This window comes from Lonchura striata, chromosome Z (assembly GCF_046129695.1).
Source record: "Lonchura striata isolate bLonStr1 chromosome Z, bLonStr1.mat, whole genome shotgun sequence".
NCBI classification, from domain to species: Eukaryota; Metazoa; Chordata; class Aves; order Passeriformes; family Estrildidae; genus Lonchura; species Lonchura striata.
This window is the reverse complement of record NC_134642.1, coordinates 57,773,943-57,792,999: the sequence shown is the minus strand read 5'-3', so window position 1 is coordinate 57,792,999 and position 19,057 is coordinate 57,773,943. Positions and strand designations below refer to the sequence as shown.

Below are 19,057 nucleotides of genomic sequence, written 5' to 3'. Positions count from 1 at the left end.
GAATGATAAAGATGCAGAAGTAGTGAGGGGACACTTTGTTTCAGCCAGAGTGGCAATGAAACTCTGACATAGGCCGAGCTTTGGAAGACTCCCTTCCTTGCCATGCTCTAGCTAAGCTGGACAGTCCCTTGCAGAGGCCCAGAGATCACGCTGAGGTAAGCAGCTTTGCTTACTGCAAGTGGGGAAAGCAAGTGCAGGAAAACTGGCGTGCAGACGCCTGCGCCTGAGGAGGCCCTCGTGCCCTGCCAGCTCAGGGGAGGGAAACGGGGATGGATCGTGCATAGGCAGAGCTTCAGCCATCCCCTGAGTTTTACGAGGAGCTCTGCTGTAGATAGGAAATGTAATGTTTTGAGGTTTTCTGAGCTTAGCTGTCTTTAGTTAGGACTAGAGACCATAGAAGGCTTCATTCATGAAGCATTGTTTAGAAAAGAGTAGAGTAGTGTTGATGTAGGGAAGCTCAGAATTATCCCTTAAGGAGAAATGAATGAATTGTCATCAGAAGAATTGAGCTATCCAAGAAGAATGTGGGATTGAGCAGATCTGGAGCAGGCATGTCCCACGAGTTGTCTGCCTGAACTGGTCACCTGGAGGAGGCCACCTGGAGGACAGATTGAGGAAGATGAAGATGGTGAAGTAACCAGGAGATGCTCTGTTCCAGCTCTTGCTTTCAGCATGACTGGCAATAAAACCTCTAAACCCCCCAGAGCCCTGGAGTGTTCCCTTGCGTGTCACGCTGTGCCTAAGCTGGTCAGTGCCTTCCAAGCTGTGCGCTGCGGACGGGCTCTCCCGTTCACGGCTTTGCGCTGCTTCCGAGCGGCCCAAGGCTCTCCCCCTTGCCAGAGTGGCCCTGGCCTGCCCCACACACCTTCCCCGACAGCTGCCCCACACCGCCCCACCTGCCTGGCTGAGATGTTCCCCACCGTGCCCTTGTGTCCCTCCGTGCCAGCTGCCCCTCACGCTGGGTCAGGATGAGGGACCTGGCCTGGCTGTCCCCCGTTTCCTGGCGGTCACTTGGTGCTGAGGAGTAAAGGAGGGTCGAAAGGGCACGTCTTCCTTACGCTTCCCTCTCTTGAACCTCTGGGGCACCAAAGCGCCCTGCTCAAGGGGGCCTGAGGGCCTACACTGGGCTTTCCATGCTACCGTGTCATTCTTCCTTCTCCAAAGCCCTACAATTTGCTGGTTGATGTGAGCGGACTTGGAAATGGGGAAAATGAGATGCTTTCCAATGGAGGCAATCCTTCTGGGTAACTACTGCAGTGTTTCAGCAAGAGAATTTGAAGATAGTGCTGGGCCTTGCATCAATTGCATTGATTTTGAAATGCCACCCTCAGCTTCTGAAGTGTGAGGAGCCCAGGGTAAAGCTCCATGAAAGACTGGACTGTGCTGTCCACCAGCAGAGGACTTGCGGGTGCGGAGTCACCAGGAAAGCAAGTCTGGCATCTTTGTTCTACAGGTGAACCGAGTTGATTTCCAGAGGAGTTGCGTGCACTTTTCCGCCGTCTCACGCAGTAATTCCTTTCTGCTTTCAAGCTGGCTCCTGGGTCTAGCTGAAGATTTTAACAGAGAGGGGAATGACTACAACTCATTTTCATTGGGATGTGGCTGTGCAAGTGTCCGCCAGGAATCTTACAGGGAGCATGGAGCCTGGGCAAACATCTGTGAGACTGCGGCTTTGGCCTGTTCCAAAGGGCCCTTCCTTGGGCTCGACATCTGCAGGGCGTTGCAGAGCAGTGGGCTGCAGGCTGCTGCCAGAGCTCCAACACAACACAACTGTGGCAGCCCAGGAACCACTGCAGAGCTCCTGTGGTTGTTCTGAGGCTTTCAGTGGCCAGAGAAAGAGCAAGCAGGACAAGAGGAGCTTTGTGTCAAGAGCTAAGCCAGCATCTCCCTGCCACAAAAGGGAGGCCGTGCAGCAAACAGAGTGGGAGAAAAAATCAGCATGCACCGGTGTGCTCAAGAAGCATCTGCACGCTGCAATACTCCTGGAAATTTATTTTCTTTGCTTCTTTTTCCCCCTACATGTCATGGAAGAAGCTGGCTTTTCAGAACCAACTAAGATGCCAGGGAGAAGAAGCACACTTGCTTTCTGTTCTCGCGTGCAGGCTGGGCCGCCGTGTCTTCCGAGTTGCCCTGGGACGCCTTGAGCTCTGGCTTATGGACTGGAAGGACATGTTCTGCTGCTTCACGACTGAGCAGAACTTCCCAGGCTTTTCTTTTGCGTCATCTGTACAGAAGGTTTGGTTGCTGGGCACAACAAACCCAGAGCAGCTGCTATTGTGAGGTCAAGGGAGCGGTGCCACGTCACAGTGCCGCGTCACAGCACAGCGATGTCCCGGTGAGCCCGAGGCCTGGTTGTCCAGAGCAGCTTTTCCGCTCGCTCTCTGCAGGAGGACCCCTGCGACCAAGGAGTTCTCAGCAGACGGCCTGCACCCCGAGAGGAGTCTTGCTTTACCCCTTGGGTGGCATTCAGTGTGCGAAGCAGCAGAGCACGGCCAAAATGTTCGGGCAGGTCTGTGCCGCGGTTTGCACCATCTTTACCGTTGCTTATTCTGGATATTACCTGACCCACCTGACTCGTAAGTAAAGGTTTATCCTGGGGCTGGCGTCCCCTGGCTTTTGCTTCGCTCTGCTCCATTCGCCGCGGTAGTGACCGAGTTGATCAGGGAACAAAACTGCCGTTAGGATGCCACCAGTTTGGTAAATCTCCTGCCAGCAGCATCAGCTAAGAAGGGGGTATCTGTACTGGGTGGTAGGTGCAGAGCGTTTGCAATGTAATTTGCAGCCTGCAGCGCTTGCCTTCCCTCCCCGGGACAGCGCGTGGCAGTGGAGTGTGTCATTTCCTCAGCTTGCTGCTTCAACCAAGACAACCTGGAAATTGTAGACTCTGAGGGGAGATGCTCAGAAGTACTTCTCAAAACCCTGTGGCTCTCTCCAGGAGTGAAGGAAAGCCCCTTTTGCTCCAAATGCTGCCATTTAGAGGCCTTGGCTGTGTGCCTTGACCCTTTCTAGGCTGCGCCAAGGTAGCCATTCCCCTGGCGATGCAGCACAAACTCCAGTCCAGTTAGGGTTTGCTGCTGAAGGCAGGAGCTGTTCTGGGGCCGCTGCAGCGGAGAGCTGCCACAGCAAAGGGGCCCTTTGTGGAAGCTTTGCTGTTGTATTGTCTTCCAGCAATTGATGGGAATGGCTTGTGCATGCAATTAAAAAAACGATCTATAAAATACTGGGAAGAGAAGAGGAAAAACTGCTTGAGCTGTTGCATTTCCTTGGCCGTGTTTCTGTTTCTTTCCTGGCAAAAGAGGCCCAAACGTAGACAGCACCTACTCTAGTGTCCTTGTTTGTTCTCTCGCTTGCTGTGGGAAAGGGCTCTTGCTCCTGGAGGCATGTTGGGAAAGGGAAATGCTCTCCGTTGGGAATGACTTGTGCTGTGGGAGGCCCCAGCAAAAGGCACTTTTCTAAGGGCCTCTGGTTCCTTTTCCCTTGCTCCCTGCAGGTCACCTCACACGTGGATGGAGAAAAGCCTGTGCTTTGGTGAGTGGCAAAGGAACCCCTGACGTTGCTGGCATGTTAGAACTGTGCAGCAAGCTGTGAGCTTGGCCTGTTGCAGTAGAGTGTAGAGTGCCAGCGTGGGAGGCTGAAGGAAAGGCCAGCTGCCTGGTGGCAGCAGCAGTAGCAAAGGGAGCACTGGCTCCTTCCTTATTTTCCCATCAAGAGCCTTTCAAGAGGTGAAAAGCAAATGTGACAGCTCCAAGGTGTCTTGCTGCTTCTAGCCAGCATGGAAGATCAAATGCACAGCAAGAGGCAGTAGCACCTCATTCAGCCATCTTCCGAGGGCTTTCATGACTCAGAATGCCACTTGTATCCAAGTCTATGATTTGCCCTTATTCTGGGTGCTTTCCCAGCGCAGTAGAAAGCAGCTGCTGCAAGGGTTGGCTGTTCCCAGTCTCTCTCACTTCTGTCTGTCTGCAGGGCTCAGCCGCAGGGTCAGCGCCTCGTCTGGCTGGCACTGTTACAGATGGAGAGGCTGAAGAGGAGCAAAACAGCAGCAAGCCTCCAGCTGCTGTCCCTCCACAGGCTGAACTTGCAGAGCCAGTAAGTGGCATCTGAGCCTGGCACTGCCTTGGATGCAGGGCCAAGCTTCAAGCCAGGCCTTCAAGCCCAGCCCTTGTTGCTTGCGGCTGAAGATGCTGGGGGCTGTGTGCCTGCCATGACCTAGTGCTGCTTCAGCCAAGCCAGGGAGCCCTGGCCAATGGGTCCTGAACTTTGACACTTGAGCATCACTTTGCTGGGATGCTGAGAGGGCTCGAGAATGCCTCTTGGCATCAGACAAGAGGCAGCATTCAATTATTCCCAGCGTAGAAATGAGCCCCTTGTGCCCCCTGGCGATGCGGGCCGCCTGTGGCCAGCGGACAGAGCGGTCCAAAGACTCAGCTGACAGCCTTGCAGGATATTTGGGAAACACTGGCCCCTGGAAGGGACAAGCCACACTCCATGGACTACTTAGGTTCAGGCATGATGTAGACTGCGCTTCACTTGCACATGGTCAGAGCAGGGTTTGGTGAGGAGAATCCTAGAGGGCTCTGCATTGTAAAGGGCGGGTGGGGCTCAGCAGGGCTGGAATGCAGCCCCGTAGGGCCGCCCCCTAATGCCTGAAATACAGAGGGGAAATTGGTGAAAGGGATCAGAGAAGGGACACGCTCTGGGCTTCTGCTCAGACAGTTGCATGCCAGCTCCAGGGTGATTTCATTGCCCAGGAAAACACAGGAGGAGGAAGAACCGCAACAAGGCTCTGGAGCCCTGTTCTGATCTCTGTGCGGATCTTTGCAAGCCCATCAATGGCTAGTTCCACTCGTCGTGCAGAAAGGCCAGCACGATGGAGCATGGAAGTGGCCATGAGGGGCTGTATCGAAGTAGCCTTAGTGGTTTTCCCATTGCCTTTGGGAAGGGGACGTCCAAAAGCCCCCAGCTGAGGAGGCCTGGCGGTGGCCGATAGCATCTTCCGAAGGCCTTGCTTTTGCCGTGTGCTCTCCGGGGCGTCTGTGCCAGCCGCCCTTCTGACGGGCAATCCTTTCTGGTCCCAGCTCAAGACAGGCTCTGCCATTCAACGTGCCGCTGGACCGGCATCGCCTGCAGCGGCCAGCTGTCCCCCAGCTGCCGGCACTTCATCCAGCAGCCCAGCCCAGCAGCCCGAGATGAGAGAGGAGCAGGGCCTGAAGACACTGAGTACGTCTGCCGTGTTTCTTGTCTGCCAGAGCAGTGCGTTGTCTGCCTGTCTCGGTGCAGGCTGCGCCAGAAGTTCCTCCTCGGTCTCAGAGGCGCTGAGGCCTCTCTGCAGAAGCTGTTGTTGTGCTTTGAGGCAGCGAGGGAGCGCGCGGGGTGTTCCTGCTGCCTCTGGGGGCACCTGGGCCTGGCTTGGCTCTGCCTGGGCTGCCTTTTGTGGCACGTCGCGAGTGACTGGCCCCAGGGAGCTCTCAAGCTCCTGACAGTGGGCATGCATTTTGGATTGTGTGGGCAGCAAGGCCTCCGGTTGAAAGTGAGCTCCTGGCACTGCTTTTGTCTCTCTCAGGGAGCATTGTGAGTCTGGGCGAGCCAATGAAGAAATACAGGGCATTTGAAGAACTTGGACGAGGGTAAGTGTGACGTCTGCTCCATAGAACAAACCGTGGGCCGGGTCTTCAGCTTGTGCAATATCCAGCGTGAAGTCAGGCCAGTTCCAAACGTGGTCAGCCTCGGGCTTTGCCTCCTGTCACCTCTCAGGACAGCTCAGTCAGAGCAGTCAGGAAGCATCAGCAAAGACAACTTGATGCAAGCGACGCCTTGCTTGCAGCAGTGAGGAGCAGGACCTGGAAGATCTCCTGGCCCTGTGTCTGTATGGCCTCCAAGGGCACCTTGCCACTCAAGAGCTGTCTGAGGACAGTTCTTGAAGGCAGTGTTTTCCAAGTTAGTCTTCTCCAGATGTAAGCCCACTTGCACACCTGTGCGCAAAGCCACACAGAGATCGAGCCCCCCTTCCACTGGAATGGAACCAAGTGGGCGTGTGCCTTGGAGATTTGCACGGGTCCTTGGTCTCCATGAGGGAGCTCCGTGTTCCCTGTCTGGCATGGCAGAGGGCTGGTGGGCTGCCGTGCTGCCGGCTGAAGAGACGCCGCAGCCAGGCGTTTTCTAAGGAGTCCAGGCAGCCTAGGGAGATCTCCTGCCTAGGCTTGCTTTCACTGCCAGGGCTATAAAGGGCTTTTTCTGCTGCCCTTTTCTTTCTAGGGGCTTTGGAGCTGTTTATAAAGCCCTCGACACCAGCACAGGACAACAGGTAAAGTGTCCATACCCGCGGCAGTTTCTCCCTAAGCTCTGCTGTCTGGCAACAGGGCAGTTTGGCACAGCTCACTGTGTCATGGCACGAGCGCTCGCTCCGTGTTCCTTGAGGTCTCGTGCAGGGAGCGACTTCTCAAGTTAATGGTGGCCAATGTCTTTGTAGGTGGCCATCAAGATAATGTCTCTTCAGGAGAAGATGTCTGAGGAGCTGGCTGTCAATGAAATCTTGGTGATGAGGGACAGCAGGAATCCCAATATTGTCAGCTACTTAGACAGGTTGGGGTATTCTCACGTCTATGTAGCTTTAGACATCTGCATGTGCACGGGAGGAGTTTGCAGCTGGCTTTCAGTAATCTCTTCTGGCATGTGTAGCTTGGAGAGCAGTTGCAAAAGCCTGGGTCAGGCCCTCGAGTGCCTGAGCCGTGCCCATTCCTCTCTCTCCATGCCGTGGTTTCCTTCTTTCAGCTACCTGGTGGATGCGGAGCTCTGGCTGGTGATGGAGTTCATGGACGGCGGCACGTTGTTCGATGTGCTCCGGGCAGTGTACCTGGAGGAAGGACAGATAGGCGCCGTCTGTCGGGAGGTGAGGCGTCCCGCTTGTGCTTCCCCTGGCCTGCCCAGGATGGTTCTTGTCAGCTGGTGGTTAAGGAGAGCAGAGATTTCTTGGCCCCGGCTTTCTTTTGGCGCTGCTCTCACGACACAGAGCAGAAGAAAGAGCATTAATCTGAAGGGAACTGCCTGCTGGAGTCCCCGCACGCCTTAGGCTCTGTTCTTGCACTCTTCCATGCTGTCCGTCCTCTGGCGCTCGTGCACACTCACTTGTTTCATTTCCTGGCTTGCTCCTCTCAGCTTTGCCTCTGAATGTTTGTCTGGAGCCTGTCCGTCTGTCCGACATTCCTTGACATTCTAAGCCCGCATGCGGGTGGCAGAATTTCAAGCCGAGGGCGAAGGAGATGTCCTCAGCTTCAAAGCACGGCATTGCAGCCCAGATGGCGAGGGATTCTGAAACAGGTCTAATGTGCTGCTTCCTCCTCTGCTGCCACAGGGCTTCCAATGAAATCGTTGCCCTGCTGCTTGCCAGCCGAAGGTCACGTGCTTGGTACCAATGGCAGGATGGACTCGTGCAAGCTCAGATGCCTTCGCTTTGAAATATCCAAAGCACTTCTAAGAGTGTTGAAGCAGCAAGCTCTTGCTCTTGACAGCGCCGTGCTAGTGCTCCCTCCTTCACAATTCCCTGAGAAAGCTGTCAACCTCTTGGAGTCCTTTTCTTTCTTCTGGGATTAAATCAGATGCTGAATGTTAACTTTCCTTCCCTCCTTTCTCTCTCAGTGCCTGCAAGGACTGCATTTCCTTCATTCCCGCCAAGTCATCCACAGGGACATCAAAAGCGGCAACGTTCTCGTGGGCATGGACGGATCTGTCAAGCTGGGTGGGTATCGTCCCTGCTCAGGGGCAGCCTTCCCCGCGTGTGCTGTGGGGCTGCTTTTTGGTGACTGCCACTTCCCCAGAAGCGCTGCTCAGCCAGCGCGTGAATCGTGAGGGTGTTTCTGAAATGGCCAATGCCATATTTCCCTGGCTCCAGCCACAGGGAAGGCAAGCTCAGCTGCCTTTTCAGCTAGACTGGGCATGGCCTTGGCAGGCTTGGAGTGGGCCATCCTTTAGGCTGGTTTGCCAGCGGTGGCTGGCTTTGACAGGCTTTGTTTTTCTCCTCAGCTGACTTTGGCCTCTGCGCTCAGCTCAGCCCTGAGCGCAGCAAGCGCAGCTCCAGAGTGGGCACTCCCAGCTGGATGGCCCCGGAAGTGGTGAGAGGAGAAGCCTACGGCCCCAAAGTGGACATCTGGTCCCTGGGGATCATGGGGCTGGAAATGGTGGAAGGGGAAGCTCCTTATGAGAGGATGGCCCGTGTCAGGGTAAGGTGCAGCTTAGAAAGGGGGCTCTGTGTGGAGAGAGCTGTTGTGGCTAGGAAAGGAGCAGCTAGAGTGCCCTCTTCCATCCATGTGTTGTAGGTTTTTGAACTGATAGAAATGAACGGGCCCCCAAAACTGCAGAACCCCAGGCACCACTCGGCTCTCCTGCGCGACTTTCTGCGCTGCTGCCTGCAGGCAGACGAGGACAGGCGCTGGTCTGCCCAGGAACTCCTGCAGGTGAGAAAAAGCAAAGGGGCAAAAAGCCCTGCCAGCTGAGGACACCTGCATCCAGGGATCAAGAGGAGTGTGGGCTGCGTGGGTGAGGCAGCTTCCAGGAGAGGAAGGCCCACGGGGAATGTGCTGCCCTCGGTCCTCTTGGTGTGTCTTTTGGGCAGCCAAGGAGTCCTGCTTGGGCCCGTGAGGATGTGCTCATGGAAAGTAACGGGGGTTCCCTTCTTTTTGGTTTTTCTTCCGGGCAGCATCCGTTTGTGACCTCAGGCGAGCCAGCCTCCAGCCTGGCTGCTCTGGTCACCTCAGCCAAGCAAGTGCTGGAAGACTGGAGAGGAGACGCTTGCGCCTGAGGAGGCCCTTGTGCCGTGCCAGCTCCGAGCAGGGGCAAGGGGATGTGTTGTGTTTGGGCAGAGATTCAGCCATCCCCTGACTTTTTAATAAGGGGCTGTGCTGTAGATAGGAAATGTAATGGTTCCGGAATTTTCTTAGTTTAGCTAGGTTCAACTTAAACCGTTGTTGGTTTTTTTTTTCATGAAAAGATTAACTTTTAAAAATTAAGGAAATTCAGGCAGAGAATTCAAAGGACTGTAGAATCTAGATAGCTTAGATAGTAGAGGATAGTTTAGCTTAGAATATAGTCTTGTTAATTTAGGTAAGTTCTGAGCTCTCTTTTAAGTAGAAAAGAAGGAATTGTCATAATCAGAATTAAGCTGTGAGAGGAAAAGCTGTGATGCAGCAGAAGTGCACTGTGCAGGCGCTACAAGCTGTCAGCCTGATCAGGCCAGCTGCCGGGCAGAATGATAAAGATGCAGAAGTAGTGAGGGGACACTTTGTTTCAGCCAGAGTGGCAATAAAACTCTGACATAGGCCGAGCGTTGGAAGACTCCCTTCCTTGCCATGCTCTAGCTAAGCTGGACAGTCCCTTGCAGAGGCCCAGAGATCACGCTGAGGTAAGCAGCTTTGCTTACCGCAAGTGGGGAAAGCAAGCGCAGGAAAACTGGCGTGCAGACGCCTGCGCCTGAGGAGGCCCTCGTGCCCTGCCAGCTCAGGGGAGGGAAACAGGGATGGATCGTGCATAGGCAGAGCTTCAGCCATCCCCTGAGTTTTACGAGGAGCTCTGCTGTAGATAGGAAATGTAATGTTTTGAGGTTTTCTGAGCTTAGCTGTCTTTAGTTAGGACTAGAGACCATAGAAGGCTTCAGTCATGAAGCATTGTTTAGAAAAGAGTAGAGTAGTGTTGATGTAGGGAAGCTCAGAATTATCCCTTAAGGAGAAATGAATGAATTGTCATCAGAAGAATTGAGCTATCCAAGAAGAATGTGGGATTGAGCAGATCTGGAGCAGGCATGTCCCACGAGTTGTCTGCCTGAACTGGTCACCTGGAGGAGGCCACCTGGAGGACAGATTGAGGAAGATGAAGATGGTGAAGTAACCAGGAGATGCTCTGTTCCAGCTCTTGCTTTCAGCATGACTGGCAATAAAACCTCTAAACCCCCCAGAGCCCTGGAGTGTTCCCTTGCGTGTCACGCTGTGCCTAAGCTGGTCAGTGCCTTCCAAGCTGTGCGCTGCGGACGGGCTCTCCCGTTCACGGCTTTGCGCTGCTTCCGAGCGGCCCAAGGCTCTCCCCCTTGCCAGAGTGGCCCTGGCCTGCCCCACACACCTTCCCCGACAGCTGCCCCACACCGCCCCACCTGCCTGGCTGAGATGTTCCCCACCGTGCCCTTGTGTCCCTCCGTGCCAGCTGCCCCTCACGCTGGGTCAGGATGAGGGACCTGGCCTGGCTGTCCCCCGTTTCCTGGCAGTCACTTGGTGCTGAGGAGTAAAGGAGGGTCGAAAGGGCACGTCTTCCTTACGCTTCCCTCTCTTGAACCTCTGGGGCACCAAAGCGCCCTGCTCAAGGGGGCCTGAGGGCCTACACTGGGCTTTCCATGCTACCGTGTCATTCCTCCTTCTCCAAAGCCCTACAATTTGCTGGTTGATGTGAGCGGACTTGGAAATGGGGAAAATGAGATGCTTTCCAATGGAGGCAATCCTTCTGGGTAACTACTGCAGTGTTTCAGCAAGAGAATTTGAAGATAGTGCTGGGCCTTGCATCAATTGCATTGATTTTGAAATGCCACCCTCAGCTTCTGAAGTGTGAGGAGCCCAGGGTAAAGCTCCAAGAAAGACTGGACTGTGCTGTCCACCAGCAGAGGACTTGCGGGTGCGGAGTCACCAGGAAAGCAAGTCTGGCATCTTTGTTCTACAGGTGAACCGAGTTGATTTCCAGAGGAGTTGCGTGCACTTTTCCGCCGTCTCACGCAGTAATTCCTTTCCGCTTTCAAGCTGGCTCCTGGGTCTAGCTGAAGATTTTAACAGAGAGGGGAATGACTACAACTCATTTTCATTGGGATGTGGCTGTGCAAGTGTCCGCCAGGAATCTTACAGGGAGCATGGAGCCTGGGCAAACATCTGTGAGACTGTGGCTTTGGCCTGTTCCAAAGGGCCCTTCCTTGGGCTCGACATCTGCAGGGCATTGCAGAGCAGTGGGCTGCAGGCTGCTGCCAGAGCTCCAACACAACACAACTGTGGCAGCCCAGGAACCACTGCAGAGCTCCTGTGGTTGTTCTGAGGCTTTCAGTGGCCAGAGAAAGAGCAAGCAGGACAAGAGGAGCTTTGTGTCAAGAGCTAAGCCAGCATCTCCCTGCCACAAAAGGGAGGCCGTGCAGCAAACAGAGTGGGAGAAAAAATCAGCATGCACCGGTGTGCTCAAGAAGCATCTGCACGCTGCAATACTCCTGGAAATTTATTTTCTTTGCTTCTTTTTCCCCCTACATGTCATGGAAGAAGCTGGCTTTTCAGAACCAACTAAGATGCCAGGGAGAAGAAGCACACTTGCTTTCTGTTCTCGCGTGCAGGCTGGGCCGCCGTGTCTTCCGAGTTGCCCTGGGACGCCTTGAGCTCTGGCTTATGGACTGGAAGGACATGTTCTGCTGCTTCACGACTGAGCAGAACTTCCCAGGCTTTTCTTTTGCGTCATCTGTACAGAAGGTTCGGTTGCTGGGCACAACAAACCCAGAGCAGCTGCTATTGTGAGGTCAAGGGAGCGGTGCCGCGTCACAGTGCTGCGTCACAGCACAGCGATGTCCCGGTGAGCCCGAGGCCTGGTTGTCCAGAGCAGCTTTTCCGCTCGCTCCCTGCAGGAGGATCCCTGCGACCAAGGAGTTCTCAGGAGACGGCCTGCACCCCGAGAGGAGTCTTGCTTTACCCCTTGGGTGGCATTCAGTGTGCGAAGCAGCAGAGCACGGCCAAAATGTTCGGGCAGGTCTGTGCCGCGGTTTGCACCATCTTTACCGTTGCTTATTCTGGATATTACCTGACCCACCTGACTCGTAAGTAAAGGTTTATCCTGGGGCTGGCGTCCCCTGGCTTTTGCTTCGCTCTGCTCCATTCGCCGCGGTAGTGACCGAGTTGATCAGGGAACAAAACTGCCGTTAGGATGCCACCAGTTTGGTAAATCTCCTGCCAGCAGCATCAGCTAAGAAGGGGGTATCTGTACTGGGTGGTAGGTGCAGAGCGTTTGCAATGTAATTTGCAGCCTGCAGCGCTTGCCTTCCCTCCCTGGGACAGCGCGTGGCAGTGGAGTGTGTCATTTCCTCAGCTTGCTGCTTCAACCAAGACAACCTGGAAATTGAAGATTCTGAGGGGAGATGCTCAGAAGTACTTCTCAAAACCCTGTGGCTCTCTCCAGGAGTGAAGGAAAGCCCCTTTTGCTCCAAATGCTGCCATTTAGAGGCCTTGGCTGTGTGCCTTGACCCTTTCTAGGCTGCGCCAAGGTAGCCATTCCCCTGGCGATGCAGCACAAACTCCAGTCCAGTTAGAGTTTGCTGCTGAAGGCAGGAGCTGTTCTGGGGCCGCTGCAGCGGAGAGCTGCCACAGCAAAGGGGCCCTTTGTGGAAGCTTTGCTGTTGTATTGTCTTCCAGCAATTGATGGGAATGGCTTGTGCATGCAATTAAAAAAACGATCTATAAAATACTGGGAAGAGAAGAGGAAAAACTGCTTGAGCTGTTGCATTTCCTTGGCCGTGTTTCTGTTTCTTTCCTGGCAAAAGAGGCCCAAACGTAGACAGCGCCTACTCTAGTGTCCTTGTTTGTTCTCTCGCTTGCTGTGGGAAAGGGCTCTTGCTCCTGGAGGCATGTTGGGAAAGGGAAATGCTCTCCGTTGGGAATGACTTGTGCTGTGGGAGCCCCCAGCAAAAGGCACTTTTCTAAGGGCCTCTGGTTCCTTTTCCCTTGCTCCCTGCAGGTCACCTCACACGTGGATGGAGAAAAGCCTGTGCTTTGGTGAGTGGCAAAGGAACCCCTGACGTTGCTGGCATGTTAGAACTGTGCAGCAAGCTGTGAGCTTGGCCTGTTGCAGTAGAGTGTAGAGTGCCAGCGTGGGAGGCTGAAGGAAAGGCCAGCTGCCTGGTGGCAGCAGCAGTAGCAAAGGGAGCACTGGCTCCTTCCTTATTTTCCCATCAAGAGCCTTTCAAGAGGTGAAAAGCAAATGTGACAGCTCCAAGGTGTCTTGCTGCTTCTAGCCAGCATGGAAGATCAAATGCACAGCAAGAGGCAGTAGCACCTCATTCAGCCATCTTCCGAGGGCTTTCATGACTCAGAATGCCACTTGTATCCAAGTCTATGATTTGCCCTTATTCTGGGTGCTTTCCCAGCGCAGTAGAAAGCAGCTGCTGCAAGGGTTGGCTGTTCCCAGTCTCTCTCACTTCTGTCTGTCTGCAGGGCTCAGCCGCAGGGTCAGCGCCTCGTCTGGCTGGCACTGTTACAGATGGAGAGGCTGAAGAGGAGCAAAACAGCAGCAAGCCTCCAGCTGCTGTCCCTCCACAGGCTGAACTTGCAGAGCCAGTAAGTGGCATCTGAGCCTGGCACTGCCTTGGATGCAGGGCCAAGCTTCAAGCCAGGCCTTCAAGCCCAGCCCTTGTTGCTTGCGGCTGAAGATGCTGGGGGCTGTGTGCCTGCCATGACCTAGTGCTGCTTCAGCCAAGCCAGGGAGCCCTGGCCAATGGGTCCTGAACTTTGACACTTGAGCATCACTTTGCTGGGATGCTGAGAGGGCTCGAGAATGCCTCTTGGCATCAGACAAGAGGCAGCATTCAATTATTCCCAGCGTAGAAATGAGCCCCTTGTGCCCCCTGGCGATGCGGGCCGCCTGTGGCCAGCGGACAGAGCGGTCCAAAGACTCAGCTGACAGCCTTGCAGGATATTTGGGAAACACTGGCCCCTGGAAGGGACAAGCCACACTCCATGGACTACTTAGGTTCAGGCATGATGTAGACTGCGCTTCACTTGCACATGGTCAGAGCAGGGTTTGGTGAGGAGAATCCTAGAGGGCTCTGCATTGTAAAGGGCGGGTGGGGCTCAGCAGGGCTGGAATGCAGCCCCGAAGGGCCGCCCCCTAATGCCTGAAATACAGAGGGGAAATCGGTGAAAGGGATCAGAGAAGGGACACGCTCTGGGCTTCTGCTCAGACAGTTGCATGCCAGCTCCAGGGTGATTTCATTGCCCAGGAAAACACAGGAGGAGGAAGAACCGCAACAAGGCTCTGGAGCCCTGCTCTGATCTCTGTACGGGTCTTTGCAAGCCCATCAATGGCTAGTTCCACTCGTCGTGCAGAAAGGCCAGCACGATGGAGCATGGAAGTGGCCATGAGGGGCTGTATCGAAGTAGCCTTAGTGGTTTTCCCATTGCCTTTGGGAAGGGGACGTCCAAAAGCCCCCAGCTGAGGAGGCCTGGCGGTGGCCGACAGCATCTTCCGAAGGCCTTGCTTTTGCCGTGTGCTCTCCGGGGCGTCTGTGCCAGCCGCCCTTCTGACGGGCAATCCTTTCTGGTCCCAGCTCAAGACAGGCTCTGCCATTCAACGTGCCGCTGGACCGGCATCGCCTGCAGCAGCCAGCTGTCCCCCAGCTGCCGGCACTTCATCCAGCAGCCCAGCCCAGCAGCCCGAGATGAGAGAGGAGCAGGGCCTGAAGACACTGAGTACGTCTGCCGTGTTTCTTGTCTGCCAGAGCAGTGCGTTGTCTGCCTGTCTCGGTGCAGGCTGCGCCAGAAGTTCCTCCTCGGTCTCAGAGGCGCTGAGGCCTCTCTGCAGAAGCTGTTGTTGTGCTTTGAGGCAGCGAGGGAGCGCTCGGGGTGTTCCTGCTGCCTCTGGGGGCACTTGGGCCTGGCTTGGCTCTGCCTGGGCTGCCTTTCGTGGCACGTCGCGAGTGACTGGCCCCAGGGAGCTCTCAAGCTCCTGACAGTGGGCATGCATTTTGGATTGTGTGGGCAGCAAGGCCTCCGGTTGAAAGTGAGCTCCTGGCACTGCTTTTGTCTCTCTCAGGGAGCATTGTGAGTCTGGGCGAGCCAATGAAGAAATACAGGGCATTTGAAGAACTTGGACGAGGGTAAGTGTGACGTCTGCTCCATAGAACAAACCGTGGGCCGGGTCTTCAGCTTGTGCAATATCCAGCGTGAAGTCAGGCCAGTTCCAAACGCGGTCAGCCTCGGGCTTTGCCTCCTGTCACCTCTCAGGACGGCTCAGTCAGAGCAGTCAGGAAGCATCAGCAAAGACAACTTGATGCAAGCGACGCCTTGCTTGCAGCAGTGAGGAGCAGGACCTGGAAGATCTCCTGGCCCTGTGTCTGTATGGCCTCCAAGGGCACCTTGCCACTCAAGAGCTGTCTGAGGACAGTTCTTGAAGGCAGTGTTTTCCAAGTTAGTCTTCTCCAGATGTAAGCCCACTTGCACACCTGTGCGCAAAGCCACACAGAGATCGAGCCCCCCTTCCACTGGAATGGAACCAAGTGGGCGTGTGCCTTGGAGATTTGCACGGGTCCTTGGTCTCCATGAGGGAGCTCCGTGTTCCCTGTCTGGCATGGCAGAGGGCTGGTGGGCTGCCGTGCTGCCGGCTGAAGAGACGCCGCAGCCAGGCGTTTTCTAAGGAGTCCAGGCAGCCTAGGGAGATCTCCTGCCTAGGCTTGCTTTCACTGCCAGGGCTATAAAGGGCTTTTTCTGCTGCCCTTTTCTTTCTAGGGGCTTTGGAGCTGTTTATAAAGCCCTCGACACCAGCACAGGACAACAGGTAAAGTGTCCATACCCGCGGCAGTTTCTCCCTAAGCTCTGCTGTCTGGCAACAGGGCAGTTTGGCACAGCTCGCTGTGTCATGGCACGAGCGCTCGCTCCGTGTTCCTTGAGGTCTCGTGCAGGGAGCGACTTCTCAAGTTAATGGTGGCCAATGTCTTTGTAGGTGGCCATCAAGATAATGTCTCTTCAGGAGAAGATGTCTGAGGAGCTGGCTGTCAATGAAATCCTGGTGATGAGGGACAGCAGGAATCCCAATATTGTCAGCTACTTAGACAGGTTGGGGTATTCTCACGTCTATGTAGCTTTAGACATCTGCATGTGCACGGGAGGAGTTTGCAGCTGGCTTTCAGTAATCTCTTCTGGCATGTGTAGCTTGGAGAGCAGTTGCAAAAGCCTGGGTCAGGCCCTCGGGTGCCTGAGCCGTGCCCATTCCTCTCTCTCCATGCCGTGGTTTCCTTCTTTCAGCTACCTGGTGGATGCGGAGCTCTGGCTGGTGATGGAGTTCATGGACGGCGGCACGTTGTTCGATGTGCTCCGGGCAGTGTACCTGGAGGAAGGACAGATAGGCGCCGTCTGTCGGGAGGTGAGGCGTCCCGCTTGTGCTTCCCCTGGCCTGCCCAGGATGGTTCTTGTCAGCTGGTGGTTAAGGAGAGCAGAGATTTCTTGGCCCCGGCTTTCTTTTGGCGCTGCTCTCACGACACAGAGCAGAAGAAAGAGCATTAATCTGAAGGGAACTGCCTGCTGGAGTCCCCGCACGCCTTAGGCTCTGTTCTTGCACTCTTCCATGCTGTCCGTCCTCTGGCGCTCGTGCACACTCACTTGTTTCATTTCCTGGCTTGCTCCTCTCAGCTTTGCCTCTGAATGTTTGTCTGGAGCCTGTCCGTCTGTCCGACATTCCTTGACATTCTAAGCCCGCATGCGGGTGGCAGAATTTCAAGCCGAGGGCGAAGGAGATGTCCTCAGCTTCAAAGCACGGCATTGCAGCCCAGATGGCGAGGGATTCTGAAACAGGTCTAATGTGCTGCTTCCTCCTCTGCTGCCACAGGGCTTCCAATGAAATCGTTGCCATGCTGCTTGCCAGCCAAAGGTCACGTGCTTGGTACCAATGGCAGGATGGACTTGTGCAAGCTCAGATGCCTTCGCTTTGAAATATCCAAAGCACTTCTAAGAGTGTTGAAGCAGCAAGCTCTTGCTCTTGACAGCGCCGTGCTAGTGCTCCCTCCTTCACAATTCCCTGAGAAAGCTGTCAACCTCTTGGAGCCCTTTTCTTTCTTCTGGGATTAAATCAGATGCTGAATGTTAACTTTCCTTCCCTCCTTTCTCTCTCAGTGCCTGCAAGGACTGCATTTCCTTCATTCCCGCCAAGTCATCCACAGGGACATCAAAAGCGGCAACGTTCTCGTGGGCATGGACGGATCTGTCAAGCTGGGTGGGTATCGTCCCTGCTCAGGGGCAGCCTTCCCCGCGTGTGCTGTGGGGCTGCTTTTTGGTGACTGCCACTTCCCCAGAAGCGCTGCTCAGCCCGCGCGTGAATCGTGAGGGTGTTTCTGAAATGGCCAATGCCCTATTTCCCTGGCTCCAGCCACAGGGAAGGCAAGCTCAGCTGCCTTTTCAGCTAGACTGGGCATGGCCTTGGCAGGCTTGGAGTGGGCCATCCTTTAGGCCGGTTTGCCAGCGGTGGCTGGCTTTGACAGGCTTTGTTTTTCTCCTCAGCTGACTTTGGCCTCTGCGCTCAGCTCAGCCCTGAGCGCAGCAAGCGCAGCTCCAGAGTGGGCACTCCCAGCTGGATGGCCCCGGAAGTGGTGAGAGGAGAAGCCTACGGCCCCAAAGCGGACATCTGGTCCCTGGGGATCATGGGGCTGGAAATGGTGGAAGGGGAAGCTCCTTATGAGAGGATGGCCCGTGTTAGGGTAAGGTGCAGCTTAGAAAGGGGGCTCTGTGTGGAGAGAGCTGTTGTGGCTAGGAAAGGAGCAGCTAGAGTGCCCTCTTCCATCCATGTGTTGTAGGTTTTTGAACTGATAGAAACGAACGGGCCCCCGAAACTGCAGAACCCCAGGCACCACTCGGCTCTCCTGCGCGACTTTCTGCGCTGCTGCCTGCAGGCAGACGAGGACAGGCGCTGGTCTGCCCAGGAACTCCTGCAGGTGAGAAAAAGCAAAGGGGCAAAAAGCCCTGCCAGCTGAGGACACCTGCATCCAGGGATCAAGAGGAGTGTGGGCTGCGTGGGTGAGGCAGCTTCCAGGAGAGGAAGGCCCACGGGGAATGTGCTGCCCTCGGTCCTCTTGGTGTGTCTTTTGGGCAGCCAAGGAGTCCTGCTTGGGCCCGTGAGGATGTGCTCATGGAAAGTAACGGGGGTTCCCTTCTTTTTGGTTTTTCTTCCGGGCAGCATCCGTTTGTGACCTCAGGCGAGCCAGCCTCCAGCCTGGCTGCTCTGGTCACCTCAGCCAAGCAAGTGCTGGAAGACTGGAGAGGAGACGCTTGCGCCTGAGGAGGCCCTTGTGCCGTGCCAGCTCCGAGCAGGGGCAAGGGGATGTGTTGTGTTTGGGCAGAGATTCAGCCATCCCCTGACTTTTTAATAAGGGGCTGTGCTGTAGATAGGAAATGTAATGGTTCCGGAATTTTCTTAGTTTAGCTAGGTTCAACTTAAACCGTTGTTGGGTTTTTTTTTTTTCATGAAAAGATTAACTTTTAAAAATTAAGGAAATTCAGGCAGAGAATTCAAAGGACTGTAGAATCTAGATAGCTTAGATAGTAGAGGATAGTTTAGCTTAGAATATAGTCTTGTTAATTTAGGTAAGTTCTGAGCTCTCTTTTAAGTAGAAAAGAAGGAATTGTCATAATCAGAATTAAGCTGTGAGAGGAAAAGCTGTGATGCAGCAGAAGTGCACTGTGCAGGCGCTACAAGCTGTCAGCCTGATCAGGCCAGCTGCCGGGCAGAATGATAAAGATGCAGAAGTAGTGAGGGGACACTTTGTTTCAGCCAGAGTGGCAATAAAACTCTGACATAGGCCGAGCGTTGGAAGACTCCCTTCCTTGCCATGCTCTAGCTAAGCTGGACAGTCCCTTGCAGAGGCCCAGAGATCACGCTGAGGTAAGCAGCTTTGCTTACCGCAAGTGGGGAAAGCAAGCGCAGGAAAACTGGCGTGCAGACGCCTGCGCCTGAGGAGGCCCTCGTGCCCTGCCAGCTCAGGGGAGGGAAACGGGGATGGATCGTGCATAGGCAGAGCTTCAGCCATCCCCTGAGTTTTACGAGGAGCTCTGCTGTAGATAGGAAATGTAATGTTTTGAGGTTTTCTGAGCTTAGCTGTCTTTAGTTAGGACTAGAGACCATAGAAGGCTTCAGTCATGAAGCATTGTTTAGAAAAGAGTAGAGTAGTGTTGATGTAGGGAAGCTCAGAATTATCCCCTAAGGAGAAATGAATGAATTGTCATCAGAAGAATTGAGCTATCCAAGAAGAATGTGGGATTGAGCAGATCTGGAGCAGGCATGTCCCACGAGTTGTCTGCCTGAA

General features: G+C 54.7%; 2 protein-coding genes across 2 annotated transcripts; both read left to right on the top strand.

Annotated features, from left to right (window-relative positions):
- Positions 1–968: 968 nt before the first annotated feature.
- Positions 969–8,794, top strand: LOC144248228 (serine/threonine-protein kinase PAK 3-like). Its single transcript, XM_077790170.1, has 13 exons — positions 969–1,014; positions 1,395–1,508; positions 2,388–2,576; positions 3,967–3,980; positions 5,079–5,220; positions 5,564–5,627; positions 6,256–6,304; positions 6,470–6,582; positions 6,772–6,889; positions 7,636–7,735; positions 8,020–8,216; positions 8,313–8,468; positions 8,693–8,794. Exons 1-13 carry the CDS (start codon positions 969–971, stop codon positions 8,792–8,794), a joined length of 1,404 nt encoding a protein of 467 aa, XP_077646296.1.
- A 380-nt stretch (positions 8,795–9,174) lies between these two features.
- On the top strand, positions 9,175–18,033 carry LOC144248227 (serine/threonine-protein kinase PAK 3-like). The gene is made up of 13 exons (XM_077790169.1): positions 9,175–9,261; positions 10,693–10,747; positions 11,627–11,815; positions 13,206–13,219; positions 14,318–14,459; positions 14,803–14,866; positions 15,495–15,543; positions 15,709–15,821; positions 16,011–16,128; positions 16,875–16,974; positions 17,259–17,455; positions 17,552–17,707; positions 17,932–18,033. Exons 1-13 carry the CDS (start codon positions 9,175–9,177, stop codon positions 18,031–18,033), a joined length of 1,386 nt encoding a protein of 461 aa, XP_077646295.1.
- Positions 18,034–19,057: the final 1,024 nt, after the last annotated feature.